The sequence below is a fragment of the Microtus ochrogaster genome, unplaced genomic scaffold, assembly GCF_000317375.1.
Source record: "Microtus ochrogaster isolate Prairie Vole_2 unplaced genomic scaffold, MicOch1.0 UNK11, whole genome shotgun sequence".
NCBI classification, from domain to species: domain Eukaryota; kingdom Metazoa; phylum Chordata; class Mammalia; order Rodentia; family Cricetidae; genus Microtus; species Microtus ochrogaster.
The window spans coordinates 7,780,982-7,794,793 of NW_004949109.1; the positions used below are offsets into that span (position 1 = coordinate 7,780,982).

The 13,812-nt window shown below is 40.6% G+C and overlaps 1 protein-coding gene across 2 annotated transcripts in view; it reads left to right on the forward strand.

Moving 5' to 3' along the window:
* CUNH7orf31 (chromosome unknown C7orf31 homolog) overlaps positions 1–13,812 on the forward strand; it is a 35,245-nt gene that overhangs the window by 14,342 nt on the left and 7,091 nt on the right. For both annotated transcript variants that reach the window (XM_026788988.1, XM_005366615.3), the window contains exons 4-7: positions 1,660–1,731; positions 3,585–3,614; positions 6,559–6,740; positions 7,051–7,139. In XM_026788988.1, coding sequence (XP_026644789.1) covers positions 1,660–1,731; positions 3,585–3,614; positions 6,559–6,740; positions 7,051–7,139 — 373 coding nt within the window. The remainder of the gene's footprint in view (positions 1–1,659; positions 1,732–3,584; positions 3,615–6,558; positions 6,741–7,050; positions 7,140–13,812) is intronic.

Consider the following 13,812-nt stretch of genomic DNA (forward strand, 5'->3'; position numbering starts at 1 on the left):
AGGCAAGTAGTAACTATCCTTGGTGATGAGATCACTGTGGCAATAAAGGGTGGATTCAGAAGACATTGGGTGGCCACAGTGAACACTGAGCTCATATGAAAACATTACCTGGGAGGCCCAGACTCCCTTGAGCACACCCCCCTTCTTAGAGGGATGCACCACCCTGCCATATGAGTCTTCTTCCATGCATTTTGCTGCTTTATTCCTAATATTTTTTGTGTGCCCATTGAAAATATATGGTGGGTTTTTGTTAATGTATGCACCTATATGATCATAGTATTAAACAATCTAGATGTTTTTCTTATTTTCAATCCAGATAGTAAGCATAGATCCACTTTATTTTAATCTCAATACCCACAATACATATGGGTCAGAGTTGAGACACTCATATATTTTGTTGCTTTACTTGTACCATAATGAACTGCCTTACATAGGGATTTGTCAGCTCATCATGAATGTTTCTTTAGAACAAATCCTAAAGGGAAGGTCTAGGTCATAACATCTGAGGGTTTTTAGTTTAGTATATGTGACCCAAATGATTTATATTCTTGTAAGTGTCTAAAAGCATTCATTTTCTTGTGCCTCAGCCTCTGTACTATGTTTTCCAGCTGTACAGTTTTTGTCTATTTTGTGAGTTAATCCATTCTCATGATTCTGAGAATATATTTTTTGATTACTAGTTATTTGGATATGTTTTTCTTTATGTTTTACATAACAACTTTTGTATTTCCTCTTCAGCTCTTATTTTTTCTTTATTTGGTTTTTATTTTATTTATAGATTATTTTTGTTCTTTATAGTCAAGGTATTGGACATCAAAAATCTGTGTTAGGGACATGACTCAGTAATTAAGCACCTGTCACATAAGTGAAAGGCCCTGAGTTGAGGTGTCCCGAAGCAGACACAGTGTTGTGCATCTGACAAGAGAGGAGGCAGGGGCAGAAGAATCCCTGGAGCTGATGGGCCAGCTATCCTGCTGATCTCAGCAATGAACAAGACACCCTGTCTCAGACATACTGAACACGCACACACAAACCCTCCAAAACAAAACAAGATCTATTTACCAGTGGAAAATTGTAAACATTTGTATAGATTTTCCCCCTCGTAGGTGTTGTTTAGGGAGAGGGTATTTCTCTTTCTAGATTATATACATTGCTTGCCTGTCTGTAGGTAATGTGCACAGGAATGCAGTTGTCCACAGAGGTCAAAGGTGTTGTGAGCCACCCTTGGATGCTGAGAACTAAACTCTTGTACTGCAAGAGTAGCACACATTCTTAACTGTTGAGCCGTATCTCTAGCCCTCTTTTTTATTTTTAGCTTTTTAAACAGGGAATGTTTATGTAACTCAAGCTGAACTTGCAGTCTTCCCACCTTGGCATTCTGCTTGTGAACTTACAGGCTCCTGACCCATTCCTTTGCTATTTAGGTTTTACTCTAACTGAAATGATCTTCTTTGAATTGCTAAGTGGAGATGGTTAACTGTTCCCATCCTGTTTACTAAAAAATTCTTACTTTTCAACTAATTTAAAGCACTACTTTTTATATATTCTATATAGAATTTCAGTATACTTGTGTCTGTATTCATCTATTTGTCCTTTGCCCTCTCGTGGATATGCCCTACTATGTACAAATATGTTCAATTTAATTTGTTGTCTCTTCAGAAACCTTCCTATTGAGCAGTTCTACTATCTGACACAGAACAAGAAGAGTGATGTCTATGGAAACGATTCTTTGTAAGTCCTGGGCAGGGGCTGTTTTATGTATTTTAAGTAAAAAAGAATTATGTGAGAAATTTAGAAGCGTTTTCAGAGGAAAAAAAATCCTTTCTGACATATTAAAGATCACCAGCACCAGAAATCAGCACTTAACAGATGGAAACAAGCAAACCAGACAGATTATGTGTGGTCTTTAAACAAGCCTGTGAAAACTAAGGACTGCTGGACTGGAGAATGGGGCAGGTCACCATGGACCACACCTCTGCCTTGTCCTCAGTCTAGTAAGGGTCTGTTAGATGTTTTTAAAAGGTCACTGAAATGACAAGGGTCCTCAAAAAATTGGAATATTATGCAGAGAGGGGTGATGATAAGTACCTACTCTTGATAAAATCGCTGTCTCTTTATGGATAAGGGTGTATTTGTTAACTCATCTTCCTGTAAGGTAATGTCTTCTATCATATTAAATTGTTTTAAAATGGTTTCTTATGTATACTGAAAAATCAGGCCTTTCTTTTCGAATAAAAATAAGATAACATGACCTTTCAGAACCTAGCTCCGTGTACAATGGACATACAGCAAATTACAGAAACACTGCAGTAACACAGAACCCTTAGTTACAAGAAGCGAATTCAATATAGAACTGAGCCACAAGAGGGAGCCAAAATTTGTGTTTGCCCAACTCAAACATGGCAAAATTAATGGATTGATGTCAAGAAAATAGTGTCTCTGAACATCTGGTAATTTTATTTGTATCTTCTTAAATTTTTAATTATAAAAATATTTTGTCTATTTTTTAATTTTGAATCAAGCCTGTTTTAGTCATGAAGTATAGCAAGTTTTGTCACATGAGACATTTTGGATGCCAACTTACGTTTTATTCATATGAAGTAGCTAGTCCAGCAACACTAATCCTTTGGAGTCACATCTAAGTCACTTTCTGCACCCCATATTTCTGCCTCAGCGACATATCTTGGAGACAGGCCCACAGAATCCAAATAAAGATTTTTAAGAAGTTATGGTTCATGTGAATTGTGTATTTATAAAACACTACAGAATAATGCAGTTATATAGCTTGCTGCTTTCTTATGAACATATACAGCATGGAAGATATCAAAAACACTCAGCAGTATGTTCGAATTTCTGACTTACTTTATTATGAAATGATAACATTCTGATTATTTGCCACACCTGAAGTCTTTGAGTCTTATGAGCATAGGCTGAAATAATTGCTGATGTCAAATGTCAGTGGATAACTATCCCTCTGCAAGGAGCTTGTTTCCAGGACTGTGGTATTACCTCTTGGCCTGTGCTTCAGAGTAGTTAGTAAGTACACCACATCAGAGTGAACTGGTTCAGAAAATCCACGCCTCTGGCAAGTTGGCCAGTTTTGTTCTCTGCCGTCTGACGATTGCACAATATTTACTGTCATGAGATATCAGCAGCTGTGGGCAAAGGGACAAAGCACACCCAGTATTTATATACTCCCCAGCCAGGCCACACGGGTCGCTTTAGGACACATAATTGCATCACATGGGATGTCAGGCTCTCAGGACTCTCTGGCCACTGCCTGATTATGACAGCAGAGGTAAGAACAGAAGCCTCAGTCCCTGAACCTTCTCTGCAAATAAAAAATGCAAAAGGTTTGGTGACTAGGACTAAGTTAGAATCAGTTTTAAAAATCGATCAATAGACAACTTGGATATGAAAATATATGTCTGTGTCTTACCATTGTGCAAGGCAATAAAAATTTGCCTACATGTCAATGTGGACTAAAGACAGGATATATCTTACTATTCTTAAGTTTCTAATAGGAATCCAAGCCTTTAAAAGCCCCAACTTAAATTAGGACTTTTGTCTTGCTTTTATTCTAGGTTACCCAAACCACCTAATTCAACAGTAGGGTAAGTATATACTTTATATTTTCCTCCCCATTATAATAAAAGATGATGGCATTGCTTATGACTTAGGTGTGTATGAGCACAGAAAGCTCCACACACATAACTGCTGGAGGACAGTCTGGTGCAGTCCATGGCACTGATATTTCTATTTCACTTATATTCAGTCAGTCCTCTTAAATGCAATTTTAGTACAGCAGAGTTTTAGGATTATAGACATTTAGAATTTAAAACAGAGATTTCTTCATATACCCCTACTCTCCCTCCTGTGAGCCTTTTACATTCAAGCAGTGTGCTTTTCATAACAAAAGAACCAAGAACAAGACCAGAACTGATCAGTTTCGCATGCTGTCCTTTTTCTGTTCCAGGATTGCACCTAGAACACAATATTGCATTTAGTGGCATGTTTCTTCAGGTGTCTCTCAGCTGGGACAGCACCTTAGACTGCACTTGTTTTGATTTTTTTTTTTTTTTTTTTTTTTTTTTTGAGACAGGGTTTCTCTGTAGTTTTGGAACCTGTCCTGGAACTCCCTTGGTAGACCAAGCTGGCCTCGAACTCACAGAGATCCGCCTGCCTCTGCCTCCCGAGTGCTGGGATTACAGGCGTGCGCCACCACCGCCCGGCTCTTGTTTTGATATTCTTAACAGTTCTAAAGGTTATAGAATGTGTGTAGAATGGCCGCAAATGGAATTTGACTGTTTGGGTTTTTTTTTTTTTTTGGTTGTTTTGTTTTGTTAATGGTAAGGCTGGAGTGGTGTGTGTTGGGAAGCAGGCCACACAGATAAAGTCCTGTTTACACACTATCCTGCTCCACTCGAGGAAGACCACTCGATTCTTGCTGATGTGATCTCCACCACTGGACTCGGGAATGTTTACAGCTTCCCCACTGCGGTTACTCTTTTTGTCCTTCCTTCCATATTGTGCTTTTAAGAAGAAAGTTGAGATGTGCAGAAGATGTCTGGAATTCTGCACTACCTTTTAAGAAAAAAGCACATTCTCAAATTAATTTAGGGCTGGGGTGGAGTTCATATGGTAGAGCACTTGCCTAGTGTGCTCCAAGGCCCTGGGTTTCATTCCCAGCACATGCCTATAAGCCCAGAGCTCCGAAGGCAGAGACAGGAGGATCATGAGTTTAAGGTCATCCTCCGCTGCAGAATGAGTTTGAGGCCAGGCTGGGCTATGTTAGTCTCTGTATGAAATTTGGTGGGTTTTTTCTTCTTTTGGTATTTTGCATGGGACTTTTACGTACTCTTTTGAATGATGGTTTTGGTGGTTTTTCTTTAATCACTTACTTCACCCTTGTGGATGTTTGTTTTGGTTTAGGAACTCATGAAGTAATCCAGGGTCAGTTACTTTGGTGTCTTGAATTGCCATAAGCCACTCTTTGAATCTCTCCTGCACTTTTTAACATTCCCACACTGTGGAGCTGTGGAGAGGGTTGTTTCTGTTCTTTTCTCTTATTTTAACCTTTATTAGTCACTTACTTTCTGGCACTATAAGATATTTCTGAGTCATCTTATTTATTTCCTGTTTGCTCAAAGAATCAGCCAAAACCTCAAGAAACATGAGTTATTTTTACTAGGAACTGGCATAAAAACCAGATCTGAGCAGTAGGTACTCTTGGGCCACCCACATTCTCTCACACCAACTGAGAACATTAAGCTAACATTTTAGAATTGTGTTTCAGTTAAAGCAAAGAGCTACTCAAAGAGCTCTCAGAATCCGAGTTAAGGTTGGGGGTGGGTATTAAAAAACCTGTGAAGAATTCCTGTTTGGGGTTCATTTCTTGTGTTCATCTTTCTTGAGTGTGAGCTTCTACGCGGCAGGCGAGGAGTATTGTGGAGTGGAGGTCCGCCCCTCCAGAAGCTGTGAGGGGTCTGCTCTCAGCCCAGGCCCGCCCTCCAGAAGCTGTGAGGGGTCCGCTCTCAGCCCGGGTCCGCCCCTCCAGAAGCTGTGAGGGGTCCGCTCTCAGCCCGGGTTCGCCCCCCAGGAGCTGTGAGGGGTCGGCTCTCAGCCCGGGGTCTGCGACACTCTAGCACACAGCTCTGTCCTCACAGTTCTGTCGCCACGTGGCGTTCTCAGTGTCGGCCTCCCTGTGTACACGTTTAACTCCCTTTTAAGCACACAGCCTTCAAATTAGGGGCCCGCCCCACATTAGTATGACACCTCTTGTCTAATTACGTGTACAACGATCCTATTTCCAAATTAGTTTACAATAGAAGGCCTTTGGGGTTAGGATTTCACCCACAGATTTTGAGAGGAAACACAATTCAACCTCTAACACCAGTCTTGTTTTCTTGATTTCTAATTGTAAACACACTTCTGTACTCTGTGGCTCTCACACAGCTTCTACACTCTCCCTTAGTCTGGGCCAGTTCTCCAGCAACAGCAAAATTAGATCCCTCTGCCTTCTTTACCTTTTCCTTCTGTGTGTGTGTGTGTGTGTGTGTGTGTGTGTGTGTGTGTGTGTGTGTGTGTGTGTGTGTTGCTGACTGCTCAAAGAACAAATGGCCTGGGTTGAAAGTTCAGTCCAAGGTGTTGCATTGCATTACTGGAATAGATGCTCAAAATGATTCCATAAAATCAGATATTTGGATCTTTTAAAAGCATGATGTGGAAGTTAAAAACACAAAAAATTCTTCCTATACTTCCTCCAAACTGTAAAATTAATACATTCTCTGCTTTAATATTAGCCATTTAGGAAAACTACTCACTAATAATTAATTAGGTATGATTATTTTTTAAATTAGTTTTGATTTATCTAGCAAAATTAAGAAATTCATTGTTTATGGTAAATTCTACAGAATGCTAGCTGTGTAAGTATAGGAATAGTCTGGGCCATCTCCACAGTGGACAGAACAGCATCTGCCACAGCAAAGGACCCCAGTAAATATTTGATGGGTTTTTATTTACTTCTTTCTCTTTTCTTATTTACTCAATAAATCTTAGAGAAATCTGCGCACCATATCCAATTGAACATCCCTACCATACACACACAAGCTGCGGCGCCATGTTTCCGACCTTCACCTCACCTAAGGACCTCTACACTGGCATTAAAGCCCGCACGCAGCAGCCTTTCCCTCCTACAGTGCCAACCAAGGCCTATGACACGACCGTTTTGAAGACAAGAGGTAAGACGTGACGTGAAATCAAAACTGTATGACTTCTTATCATTGGCAAGAACTCGGTAGTACAATCAAAGAAGGCAAGGAGAGCAGAGGGTCTAGTAATCTCACCCCACTGTTCGGAAAGATGCCCCAGCAGTCAGCCGAGAGCGCACTGTACACCGGTTAAATCAGACTGCAGACACTCGTGGCTGCACTGCAAGCAGAGCCTCTGTGGTAGAAACAGAATATCTCTTCCTGATCTCATTTCTTACTCACCCATAGGTCTGGGTTGCTCTGATCTCTTCAGAATAACTACTCTTGCTTCGATTTTCAGGTAACCCTTACAGATACGAACTGCTTGATTTCCCCATGGATTCAAAGAAAAAAGCACTGACTTGGCCAGGTCAGGGTGTATATTATGATGTAAGTATCCTTCAGAATTAATACCTTTTAAGTTAATACACTTATAAAATATACAAGATGAGGCTGGGGAGATGGCTCAGTGGGTAAAGGATTTGCTATGCAAGCATGAGAACCTGAGTTCAGATCACCAGTGCCTACACAAAAGCTGGGATGCAAGGCGACGCTGGCCAGCCAGCCTTGCTGAATCAGTGATATTTAAACTTAGTGAGACCCTGTCATATGATTCTCACATGGATAATGATAGAGGAAGCCGCCCAGTATTAATCTGGCCTCCACAGGGATGCACGCATGCACTCCTACACATATACATGCCAGTCAACACACATGTACATACACACTGCATATGTCAAACACACTAAAGTGCACGTGGTGGACTGTTGTAGGATGTTTTATTCTTTTGGCTTTTGAGGAGCCCATCTTCCAGCTCTCGAATAAATCACACAGAGGCTTATTATTACTTAGGAATGCCAAGCTTTAGTTTGGTGTTTTTCTTGCCAGTTTTCCTTAACTTGAGTCATCCCAACTGCCTTTTGCCTCTGGGCTTTATCTTTCTCTATTTCTGTATACCTTACTTTACCTCTTTCTCCATGACTTGCTGTGTAGCTGGGTGCCTGGCCCCTGATGTCCTCCTCTTCTTGTTCTCTTGCTCCTCTTTCTCTCTTTATATGCTCTGCCTGCTAGCCAGCCTGTTCTTACTTCTGCTTCCCTATTGGCCATTCATCTCTTTATTAGGACCATCAGGTGTGTTACACAGGCAAAGAATCACAGCTTCACAGTTAATCAAATACATCATAAACAAAAGTAACATGCCTCAAAATAATATTCGCCAACAATGGACTGTTTATATTTAGAGGAAAAGTCTACAATTTCTCTTCCACATCTTTTATTTTATCAGCTGATTTCATATACTTGTGATAGTTATGGGCATTTCCAGAGTTATAAGACAAAAACGGTATGTAGTTTGAAGGAAACAAACACAAGTGTCTTTGTCTTTTTTTTTTTTTTTTTTTTGGTTTTTTTCAAGACAGGGTTTCTCTGAGGTAGCTTGGAGACTATCCTGGAACTTGCTCTTACAGACCAGGCTGGCTTCGAACTCACAGAAATCCAACTGTCTCTGCCCCCCGAGTTCATGAGCCATTTTTATTCCAATCATTATTAATACATTTGTATCAAAGTCTAAAAGAAAGCATGATATGTTAAATTGCTGTGCACAAACCACTTCAAGATACACTATTTAACTCTTTTTTTCTTTTTGGAGACAGGGTTTCTCTGTGTACAGCCCTGTCTGTCCTGGAACTAGCTCTAGACCAGGCTGGCCCCAAACTCACAGAGATCCACCAGACTCTGCCTTTCGAGTGCTGGGATTAAAAGCATTCACCACTATATCATTTAATTCTTAAAGTACTTTTCTGAGATTACTACCACCAAGCCCATTTCACAGAAGGGGACACTGAAACTCAAGTTTATGACTATGTAATGGTTAGAGTCCAGGTTTGTGAGGCTTGTCTCCGCTTTCACCTCTGTACCAGAGCTCCACATAGATAAGAGAGAAATTATCAGTCATCAGAGAACATATCTAGACATTTGAAAATAATAATAGCTACCATGTATTGATCGAGTGGTTTCTAAAAGGCAGTGTGAAGTCCTTCCAGATAGTAGCTCCTTGAACCCAAGAATTTGTGAGTTAGGTAAGCAATTAATAATGGTAGATTGGAAACATCTGAGTTTTACCTGGGAAATCATTGTGGCAGGCCACATGTGGTCAAAATAGTCACACTGTCTATTGTATTGAAACAACTGTCAACAAAGTAAACAATTCCTATTGCGTGGTTTTTGTTTTATTTTGTTTTTCAAAACAGGGTTTCTCAGTAGCCTGTCCTGGAAGGAGTTCTTGTAGACCAGGCTGGCCTTGAACTCACCTGCCTCTGCCTCTGCCTCTGCTGGAATTAAAGGTGTGTGCCACCACCACCTGGCCCTGTTGTATTTTAAAGTATGTCTAAAAGAATCCTTTACACAACCATTTTAACTGGATCTCTAACTTTTTTCTATCTTTTAAAATTATTTACTTAAAAAATAAACTAATATATTTAAAAATTTTGCAAGTAAATAAAAATATTAAGGGTCTCTGATTCAGGTAATATCTATTACCTAAGTAACAGAAATATGAGAAGTTATTCTTGCAACTGCCCCATTATTTCATGCTTTCATAGTCCAAGTCTCTACCATGTGCTTCCTTCCTATCACTCCTCTGTAGGTTCCTCTTTGCCCAAGTGGCAATAAAGCCCAGCAGTGTAGTGAGTCAGGAAGGTCTTCTGGAGGCAACCTTACTTCTTCCCCCGAGTAGATTCAAACCATGGAATGCCCTTTTCCAGGGGCCATTCTTTCTTTCCTTCTTTCTTTCTTTCTAAGATTTACTTTATGTATGAGAGGGCTCTTTCTGCACGTGCCAGAGGGCATCTGAGCCCACTATAGATGGCTGTGAACCACCATGGGAATTGAACTCAGGACCTCTGGAAAAGCAGCTCATGTTAGTTCATGAGGAATTATTTTCTTCTCTGCTAACACCTCCCGTACTCTATAGTCAATAACTTCTCATAATTGATTTTATAGCTCATCAACTAAATGACAACTTCTTTGAGAAGAGAGTATTTTTTTTAAGATTTTATTTATTTATTATGTATACAACTTCCTGCCTCCATGTATGCCTACAGACCAGAAGAGGGCGCCAGATCTCATTACAGATGGTTGTGAGCCACCATGTGGTTGCTGGGAATCGAACTCAGGTCCTCTGGAAGAATAGTCAATGCTTTTAACCACTGAGCCATCTCTCCAGCCCGAGAAGAGAGTATTTTGTATTTATATCTTCTATGATGTTTTTTAGGGGGATTGTTTGTTTGTTTGTTTGTAACAGAATCTCCCATAGCCCAGACTGGCATTATTCTTAGTAAGGAGCCAAGAATGACCTCAAACTCATTATCCTCCTGCCTCCCTCCCAAGTGCTAGGATTACAAGTATGTGCCACCACAGAGGTTTTATGTAGTGCTGGGGATGGAACCCATGGCACTGTTCATACTAGACAATCACACTAGCAACTGAACTACATCACACATACACAGTCTTTATATGTAGATTTTCCACCGGCTTTATTCTTGTTCATGTCTCTATATGTTTAATCTCACTTTGTGATCTGTTCTAACTAGTCTTAATTTTCAACTTTTTGGCTCATTCCTAACTTTAATCAAGTTTTGCACTGACAAAAATAAAACTGATACTGAGTTAGATGGGGGGTTACTGAAGGAGACCCCCCTGCACAGCAGGGGCTTCCTCCCAGACCCCGGATTAGGCACAAACCACACCCAAACACTGTTTTCACAGAGATCCTTTATTAAGTGGGAAAGAAAAGTTAAAGTGGCTGCTTTCTGACTCTGGCAGAAAAACAGCAGCAAATGACCTTGCAGGTGTGGTTTTCAAAAGGAGAAAAGGGGAGTGAGGTCTGTGTTGGAATGGACTAGGATGTGGTGGTAAAGGAGTTAGGGAACAGGGGACAAGGGAAAGGGGAAGGGGTACTTGTCCTGAAGGGACAAAGAGCTGTCTCTGGATAGAGGAGACAGACGTGGCACATAGGAAAATGGGAGTTTATAAAGGTAAAAGGGGAACCCTATGTTAGGATGAGCTGTTTAATTTTAATTGGGCATGTTAATTAGGTGACCCAAAGGGGGTTCTGATTTCTGGACTTCAATAGTTGGACCTTGATAATCAGCTTCAGGAGGAGAGAGTGGCCAAATAAGGGAATAGATCTTAATGGCTAGCTTTAAGAATGTAATCTATCAGTTTTTTAGCAAGGCACAGGGAAACAGACAGAAGGGCACAGCCTGCTAGAGCTGTGCTTGCCACACTCAAGCTGGCCAGAGTCCCTTTAGGTACACACAGGCCCATTTTATTTTACTTTTGGTTTTATGTTTATGAGTGTTTACTTGCATGCATGTGTGCCATGTACATGTCTGATGCCTAAGGAGGTCAGAAAACTGCATTGTATACCCTGGAACTGGAGGACAGATGGCTCTGAGCCACTATGGTCCTCTGCAAGAGCAGCCTGTGATTTTAACCTCTGAGCCACCTCACCAGTCCTTGTGTTTTGCCTTTTGTGAACTCAGGGTAATTCCCTGAACCAATCCTCTCTCATTTCCCTTCTCTCACCACCTGTTTAGGAGAGATCAAAGGTATCATTTTTCTCCCCAGCATTTTGTTTGTAGTAACTAAGTTTATACAGTATGAGCCCCTTCCTATCACTAGAGCAGTGGCTCTTGCCCTCTGCTGCACATCTGAAATACTTAGTCATTCTCGGGGTTGAAGCAGGAAGGCCGTTCAAAGACTCAAATTGTAGAATAATAATTGTCTTTCTCTGCACCACATGCATGGAAATGATGATGATAATCAGATAAGCCTTTTCTACCATGTTACCTACCACAAGGAGGAAACTCCAGAAACTATATTTGGCATTTCCTATGTAAACCATCAAGAAAGTGTGATTAACATTGGTAACCATCTAAAGCAGCCAGATTCTGGCTCTAAAACCTACCAGCTCTATGATCCGGGTAACGGGCATATTTTGTTCTTCAGTGTCTCAGTGTCCTAATAAATGAAGACAGAACAATGATAAAATGTACTTGAAAGGTCTGTCCCAAGGAGATGCAAATGAAAGCCCCCAGCACCTTATCAGTGCATAGTGAGATCATAATCAATGTAGCTACTTTGGGCAATATTCCCGAGACTGTATGCTTTGCTAACCTGGAAACATTTTTTAAATGGTGACATTGGAAAGAAGGCTTACTCTTGTAAATGATCAAGGACTTAACTTTTTAATGTTTAAATTACTACAGTGTGTGTGTGTGTGTGTGTGTGTGTGTGTGTGTGTGTGTGTGTGTTGGGTATACATGCATGTGGAGGTCAGAGAACAACTTGTAGGTGTCAGTTCTCTCCTTCTTCCAGGGATTGGGAGATGAAACTCAGGTTGTTAGGCATCTTGGCAAGCACTGTTGCCCACTGAGCCATCTCAACGGCCCCTAGGACTCAGTTTTTTTTTTAAATATTTATTTATTTATTATGTATACAATATTCTGTCTGTGTGTATGCTGCAGGCCAGAAGAGGGCACCAGACCCCATTACAGATGGTTGTGAGCCACCATGTGGTTGCCGGGAATTGAACTCAGGACCTTTGGAAGAGGAAGCAATCCTCTTAACCTCTGAGCCATCTCTCCAGCCCAGGACTCAGTTTTTAACAGAATAGTTTGAATGTCATCTTGCCCTCGTTCTCCCTGATACACACGTGAAACTTATTCTGTAGGATCGAAGAGCTCCAGGTACCTCATTCCCACCCAGACCCCATTTGATCTGACTCCGTTTTCCACCGAATCATTCCTGAGTACTTGTTGTTCAAATCAGGTTCTCTTTTGCCACTTCTCCTTTCTGAGATCTCTCTAGCTACTTCCAGCCATTACATATTCCTTTTCTTTTACAATTGGTAAACATAAGCAAGTTTTAATATTTGATTATTCTGAGCTGTTTATGTCACTATTTGCTGAGATATAAAATGTCTTTAGGATGAAATGTAATTTGTAATCATCTTTTGAGTAAAATGAGATATGATCCCAGAAGGAGGTTCCATACACTTCCCTAACTTTAAATTTAATTTAAACCATTTTCCAAGCCTCTCCAAGGCTATTTATCTTAATGTCCATTACAAAACATCTTTCCTTTACTCTAAGTATCTAGACAAAGCCTTGGCTTCTCTTTGAAAGAGAGCTCACTCACTTCACCATGTGAAAGAGGTGAGCACCTGTCTTTCTCTTTCTGATTGAAGGCGCTCATCTACTCCAGCAGCCTCATTCCTGGGACAGCTGTCACTCCACTATAGACCTATATATGCTTAAAGGGCCATAAAAAATTGGCAAGCACACAAGCAATTTGTGACATTTAAATAAATGTCACTTGAACAACTGTGTGCCTGTGAGTATTCCTCTCCATGCTGCCTTGCACCCGCCTCCCACCTGCTTAGTCTGAGAAGTGAAACAAGCTGGAGCAGCCGTCATCCTCACTGGACCAGCAATGCTCTCCCACACCCTACAAACACTCTTCCCTTCAGGCCTTTCTTCTAGCGTCCTAACTAGATGACAGAAAAATCTGTCACTTTATTTATTCCCATTTGCATCTCTTTTCATTCCATATGTAAATAATTGAGGCCCACAATCATAATTTATTAGTGTGATAGTGTAATTAAATGAAATAGGATCCAATAAAAAACTAGTGTCTGAAAATACTAATGTCCTTCCAGAGGGTGATGTGATATCTACAATAAGCTTTTTCTTACTCCCTTGCTAACCCTGAGTAAGCCCCATAATTCTACACTAAAGCACAAGCAAAGGAAAAGATTTAAAATTTCATTTATTGTATCACCACTATATGATTTACTAATGTTTTAATGGAGACTTACAAAGTTTTGGTGCTTAGTACAGAGGCCTCAGAACTTTGCACATAATTCTATATTTAATAAGTATCAACTTATTAAGTGTTTATCAAAAATTATTGAGCTATGGTCCTGGGAAGATGGCTAAGTGGGGGAGAGACTTGCTGCACAAGCATGAGGACCTGAGTTCATATCCCAGTGCTCACATAA